The following is a 7312-nucleotide window of genomic DNA, read 5'->3' as shown; positions in this document are numbered from 1 at the left end:
TTATTATTATTATTATTATCATCATCATCATCATTATTAATTTAATAAAAAAAAGGTTATGTAAAATAAAAAAAAAATTAATAAATTTACAACCCCGGGCCGATAAAAAAAAAAAAATTATAATAAATTTAAATTGAAAAAAAAAAAAAGAAAACGTTTCGGTTTTAAGGGCATAAACATAATTTTTCAAATGATTTTTTTTTTTACAGGTAAATACGTAAAAAATTTCAAGTGGTGGTGGTTGGCAACCCTGAAAAATTTTTTCAATTAAGTCTATTGAAAAAAAAAGTGGAAAAAAAAATTATCATTAATTTTAAACGGTGTCGGAAATTGAATCAACAACGATCGTCAATTTTTTTCATAAAGCACACAACAACAATAATAATCATCATCATCATTATGATTCTCCTCCCTCCCTCTTTTTTTTTTTTTTCTTCCAGATTTCAGTAGGCAGATTGTTGTAATCACCGGTGAATTTTCTGCCGAAAGGTAAAGAAAGCCTAGCAAGCAGCTGCCACGTGCCGGTGGCACAACCCTCTTCTTCATCTCAACCCTCTTGTTCTCTCTCTCTCTCTCTCTCTCTTCCAGAGATATTTATATATACATCCCTCTACCAGGAGATTCCTCCTCTCTCTCTCTCTCTCTTTTTAAGTGGTTTGAAACTTAAGCTAAACTTATTTTGTGCAATACGGTTTCTTTCTTTTTATCATCATCATCATCATCCGGTTCTTTATTTTTTTTTTTTTATACCATTCTGGTCTGAATATTGTGTGGTAGCTGAAAGACTTGATTTTCTTGTTGTTGTTGTTGTTGTTATTCACTCCTGGTTTTGTTTGTTTGAGGTGCTAACTCATCTTTCAAACCCGTCGCAATGACCAACAAACCGGATTTTATTTTTTTTCTGCTTCGTCTGCTGCTTTTTTTTAATAAAAATTTGCATAACAAGAACACAGGCCTCAAGGTAGTTAGTTAGTTAGATTTGGTAACTTTTTTTTAAAAAAACAACCGAAACCACGAAACCATTATTATTATCATTAACAAATTAAGAAATTGTCTCATTTCAACTTTTTCGTGTCAGAAAATCTCCCCCCTCTTCCCCCTTTTCTCCTCGATGGCTCCTTTTTTTTCTCCTCCTAACAACCACTTGTTTTTTTTTTTTCATATTCAAAAAATTTATTCCGTGCAACCGGTTTTGATTTCGACGTATGTTATTATTATTATTATTACAATATGACCAAACATAAAAAGGTTTACATAATAGAATAATGAAGAAAGAGAGAGAGAAAGAGACATATACACCATTGATAAAAACTGGTCTCGTAACCGGATTAAATAAAAAACCTTTTTTTTTTTCTTAAGAGAAAAGGTTTCGTAGTATTATTCCTTTCAAAACCTTTTTTTTTGATTAAAACAGGTTAAAACCCTTTTTTTGGTTAAAAAAAAAAAAATTATTACAAATCCACTTGAAATTTTTCCTTTTTCTCCATGAAACAACCGTAAGAACAAAGTAAAAATATTTAATAAAAAAAAAAAATGGAAACTTGAAGAAGAAGAAAAGAGAAAAAAGAAAATAAAACGTGATGGATGGACGACAACGACTACGACAATAACAAACAACAAACGAAACCTTATACATACACATACAAACACACACGGGATTTATTTGAATTCAATCAATGGTTAACAAACAATAAAGATCAAAAAAGGAAAAAAGGAAAAAAAAAAAAAAAAAAAAGGAAAAGTAAAGCTGTAGACAAAACATATAAATGTTGACCATTGAACACCATAAAACACCTGTCCAATGAATTCCCCCCACTCCCCTCCTCTCCCCTCTCCATCACAATTTAAAAGTACCGTAATTTTTTTTTTTTTAAATTGTTATATTCACGTCAAATGAACTTTTTTACCTGGAAAAACAAAAATATGGGTCAAATTTTTCCCGTTTTTCCTTTCACCTCGAAAGAAAACGTGAAAAAAAAAAAAAAAACAAAAACAAATTTTTTCCAGCAGAAAATTTAATTTTATTTAAAAAAAATTTTCTCCAGTAAATTTTTTTTTTTTAAATTAAAAGTAGGGGCTAGGGGGGGAAAGGTAAACGAAAGACGTCGATCGTGCTGGAACGTAAAATTTGTCGATTCGTTGTGATTATACAATCAACCGTTTTTATATATCTCTCCTCGATCGTATTTGAAAAACAACAAAATTCTCGATTCCAATTGGTCGATTATTCCCCTTTCCAATGAAATTTGATTGGCTGGTTAGCACGTGCTTCGAGCACCTGGTCTTCTGGAGCATTAGGTTTTTTTTTTTTTTCCACTTAAAGAATCGGCTACCACCAGAATCTCAGACGAGGCATAGGTGCCGAACGATTTAGTTGTTGTGTATAAATTCGCGTTTTTTTTTTTTTTCCTCTTTTTTTCTCTCTCCTCGTCCTTCCCTCTCTCTCTCTCTCTCTTTTTTTTTTTTCGTAATTCTTTTACTCTCGCACGTTGGTTCCTACCTCTCCCTCCCTCTCTCTCTCTCTCTCTCTTATTCATCCTTTCATTTTCTTCACTTTCGAAGACGAGAGAGTCGCGCAGCTGCAACCCGATATTGCACGCTTAGAATTTAGTGCACCAGATCTCCGGTCTAGTGAGATCAGTTATCCTTTGACCTCCGATGGAGTAGGCCAGGAAAAAATCGTCGTAAACAATTTTTTATTTTATTTTTTTCATTTTTTTTTTTATTTTTTTGTGTTTGTGTTTGTCGTCGTGAAGTGAATTTTTTTTTTCGTAAAAGTTTTTATGGATTTTGTGAAAACTTTTTCAACATATTATTATTATTATTATTATTTGTGTGGGAAACGTTTCGTTTGAACAAAATTTTGGATTTTTTGGATTTTTTTTAACCAGTGAAAAAAAAATAGAAAAAAAATGTTGATAAGAAAAAAACTTGTGAAGTAAATTTTTAAAAATTTGTTTTAAGTGTCGATTATTATTATTATTATTTTAATGTAAAAAAAAAAAAAATGTCTGCTGCTGACATATTGGAACGTGGGATTTTACCCAAATCTATGTTGTTGAAAAAATACAGTCATTGTCCATTGAAAAAAAGACCGTTTTTATTTAAAGAAGATGTTTCGACCGAATCCAAAGGTAAAAAAACATTTATTTTTTTTCTCTCTTAATCCGTCGGTTGTTGTTGTTGTAGAAATTAAAAATAATAATAATAATTTTTTTACGACTCGATAAATTTTTTTTTTTTTTTCATTTCGCCGGCGATTTAATAAAAAGAAAAAATTAATAATAATAATAATGTTAGTAAATCGGTTGTTGTAATTAAAAAAATTTTTTTTTTATTTTTAATAATTAATTTATCAACAAATGCTGTTGTTGTTGTGGTTGTTGCGATTTTTGTTGTTGTTGTTGTACCCATAAAAAATATTTTTTTATTTAAAACAAAAAAAAAAAAAAACGAAATTTATAAAAAAAAATTCACCGTCGCCACTATCGATATGATGTGATAAAACGTACAATTAAATAATTAAATTATTATTATTATCGTTATTATTATTATTAATTCTCGTTATTAATATTATTATTAGTATCACGGGGGGAAGAAAGAAAAGGGGGATCGAAATAATTTTACGAGTATTAGCGAAAAAAAAATTTCAAAGTCGAACGTTAAAAAAAAAAAAAAAAATTCGCGAATTTAAAAAAAACCCAACAAATTTTCCATACGTTTTGTCATTATTATTATTATTATTAATATTATTATTTTAAAGTTAATAAATAAATACGTTTTTCTATCGATATAAATAATTTGTTTAAAAAAATAAATAAAATAAATTGAGAGTAATAAAAAAGTAGAAAAATCAAACTTAATCGATTAACATATTTATTATTATTATTATTAATAATTATTATTATTTATTATTATTATTATTATTGTTATTATCTTTAAATTTACGTGAATTTTATGTATACACTCTGATTTATTATTATTGTTATTATTAATAATAAATTTTCATAAGAGTGCGAACGTACGAGTGCGTAAGGTTATCGGCCGTTTTTTTGATTAAACTTATCGTGGCGATAGAAATAATAAAACCGGAAACACGTCAGGTTTTCCGTGTAAACAGATACAAAATCGATACAAGAAAAAAAAAATTATACGCGCGTTTTTTTTTTTTTTTTTTTGCGTTAATAATGATAATAATAAAAATTCCGTGCGTGCGATTCGTCGTAAATATTTATTTACTTATAAAAAAATTTTATTAATAATTATTATTAATTTATTAGCGTCGTTTGTTGTTTGTCTCGAGTTTGTACGGGGAATATAAGAGAAAAAATAATTATAATAATAAAACCATCTCATTAATTAATAATAATAATATTTTCAACTCTCCAGTCGTTTTTTTTTTATCCTTAATAAAATAAATAGAAATTATCGCTCGTACATAATTATTATTATTATTATTATTATTATTATTTTAATAAAATTATTAATAAAAATTTATTAAATTTTTTTTCCACGGGGTCAAATAAAAAAAATTATTGTCGTGTCAATAAGTCAAATTTTCTTCTTTCCAAAAAAAAATTATTTATCGGTTTGAAAACATGACCGAAGGATAAGAATTTATTTTCTCTTTTTTTTATTCCATAGAGTAAATAAACGTTCGCGTTCCGCCATTTTTTTTTTTGTTTATAAATTGAAATAATAATAATTCGTTAAATAATTCGCGAATCTTTATTAATAAAAATTAAAAATTTAAAAAAATGTTCAGAGTTGATAAAAAGAGAAGACCACCACCAAGAAAAAAAGTTCAGAAGTGAGGGGGCAAAAGAAAAAAAAATTAATTTATCATTATCATCATCATTATTATTATTATTATCATCAAGATATCGCCGGATAACAAAAAAAACCTGCAAACCTGCAATTATCACGTCAACGAATTTAAATTTAAATTTTTAAATATCTTTTGGGAGGAGGGAAAGGGGGAAGAATTTAATAAAAAGAAAAAACAAAATGGGGGGAAGGGGAGGTACGTGACGACCGATGTTTTACCCGAGGAAAAAAAATTTTGTAAAAGAAGGCGGTGAATTTTTATACTCATCGCGAGTATCAGATCGTTTAATAATAAATTTAGTCATTAGTTTGCAACGGTAAAACTTTTATAGTTTTAATGAAAGGCGGTGTGTGTGTGTGTGTGTGCCTGTGCCTGTACCTGTGTCCGTGCGTGACATTGACATTGATTGCGTTATCAAAAAAAAAAAAAAACGAAAAAATATTTTCTATGACTTTTACTCTACACTCGATATGCGGGTGTCTTCTTCGGGGGGCCTTTTAACCTGTCCCCCGAGGTCACATAACGTTAAAAAAATTATTAAAGGTTTTTGAACTCGTCGGAAGAAGGAATGAGCTTATCTTTTTCGAATTAAAAAAATCCCCCTCCTCGAGGGATTTTTTTATCGAATTGGATCCCTTTCGTTTTTCCGTCGATTATTTCTCTAAAAATTTTAATACGTTATAAACTAACGGATGTGTTGTTTTTGTTTGTTTTTTTTAGAAACGGTCGACACGTCCGAACCGGAAAATTTAAGCACGAAACCCCAGGATTTGAGTGTGACCAACATCAAGTCCAGTTCGCCGCCGCCCGGATTGATTCCGATGACGAAAAAATTATCATTAAGTTTGACGGATAGATTGGAAGCGTCGGAAGCGACGAGGGAAAGATCTCATGCCACTGCTTTTGTCGTACCTCAACGTGACACGACGAAACCGAGCGGAGGAGTTTTGGAACCCCTTAATTTAAATACTCCGGTAGAACCGTCTCATCCTGTGGCTTACCGACCCACGCCACACTATCCTCCGCATTATATTCCTTTTCCCTACCATTACCCACCACACGATCTTTACCACCAGTATCATCCCTCCATGTATCCCATTCAACCGACGAGAATACCTCATCAAGATCAATTATCACCATTTCCGCAGAGAGAAAGTTGTTCTCCACCTTTGTATCCTTCTCCGGTGAGACCGGTACCCTCTTTGGCGAGACCCTCCGATAAATTATACATACCGTATGCGAATTCGGATCATTGCGGTCTATCACCCACGTCGTCGACATCGTCTAGATCTCCTCCACCCGCGACGCCCGAGGATTTATCATCTCCCGGAAGCGTCGCAAGTACCGGGAGCGTTGGAAGCACCGGAATGGGTAGCACGAAAAGGAGAAAAGACAGCGCGCCACGATATCAGTGTCCGGACTGTAACAAATCCTATTCGACGTATTCCGGTCTATCCAAACATCAACAATTTCACTGTGCCGCAAACGAATCATCTCAGGCGAAAAAATCATTTAGTTGTAAATTTTGTGAAAAAGTTTACGTGTCATTAGGCGCTCTTAAAATGCACATAAGAACGCATACGTTACCGTGCAAGTGCACAGTTTGTGGTAAAGCATTTTCTCGTCCTTGGCTATTGCAGGGACACGTGAGAACTCACACCGGTGAAAAACCGTTTTCGTGTCAACACTGCGGACGAGCTTTCGCGGACAGATCGAATTTGAGAGCTCACCTTCAAACTCATTCGGACGTTAAGAAATATTCTTGCACGACGTGCAGCAAAACATTTTCGAGAATGTCGCTTTTGACGAAACACGCGGACGGAGGATGTCCCGGAATGGCTCCACAACCGGAAATACTTTACCAACAACATCATCATCATCATCATCAGCAACAGCACGGAATTCCAGACCATCATATGCACGAAAAATTACACCGGTGACCTCGATAAAAGTAAGGATTACATTTTCGTACTACTACTCTCACTACTACTAGTACTACTAATTTAGTTTTTAAGAATTTAGTACACGAATATTTATTCGAAACGATTATTTTTTTATAAAAAACAAAAATATATATATAGTTTAGTTCCTTACGAATTATTGTGTTATGTCGATCGATCGATCGATCAATCGATTAATCGATTCTCGATAGGGTTCATTGGGCTTTAATTTTTTTTTTTTTTTTTTTGTAATTTCTACTATTTAATAATGAGCCGGTGAACCGTACATATAAATAAACGTGAAAACCACCATCACCACCGCCTTCGCCGCCATTTTTTCAGTTTAGTTACCCGTAATAGATAGACACAGTTAAGAATGACACTATTATATAGTTACAAAGCATAAATTAAATAATAATAATAATAATAATGATAATAATAATAATAACACGATTTTATTTACATAAGGTTTTTTGCATGAGGAGTTAAAAATAAAAAAAATTAATAAATTTCGGCCTCCGCGAAAACTTTTAAAAATTTTTTA

General features: G+C 31.4%; 1 protein-coding gene across 1 annotated transcript; it reads left to right on the top strand.

Annotated features, from left to right (window-relative positions):
- Positions 1–5298: 5298 nt before the first annotated feature.
- Positions 5299–6768, top strand: Phum_PHUM091060 (zinc finger protein SLUG, putative; the record flags this gene model as incomplete). Its single annotated transcript, XM_002423830.1, has 2 exons — positions 5299–5371; positions 5549–6768. 2 exons carry the CDS (start codon positions 5299–5301, stop codon positions 6766–6768), a joined length of 1293 nt encoding a protein of 430 aa, XP_002423875.1.
- Positions 6769–7312: the final 544 nt, after the last annotated feature.

The sequence above is a fragment of the Pediculus humanus genome, genomic scaffold, assembly GCF_000006295.1.
Source record: "Pediculus humanus corporis 1103172107444 genomic scaffold, whole genome shotgun sequence".
In the NCBI taxonomy this organism is placed as follows: domain Eukaryota; kingdom Metazoa; phylum Arthropoda; class Insecta; order Psocodea; family Pediculidae; genus Pediculus; species Pediculus humanus.
The sequence above is the reverse complement of the archived record's forward strand: the minus strand, read 5'-3'. Positions and strand labels throughout refer to the sequence as shown.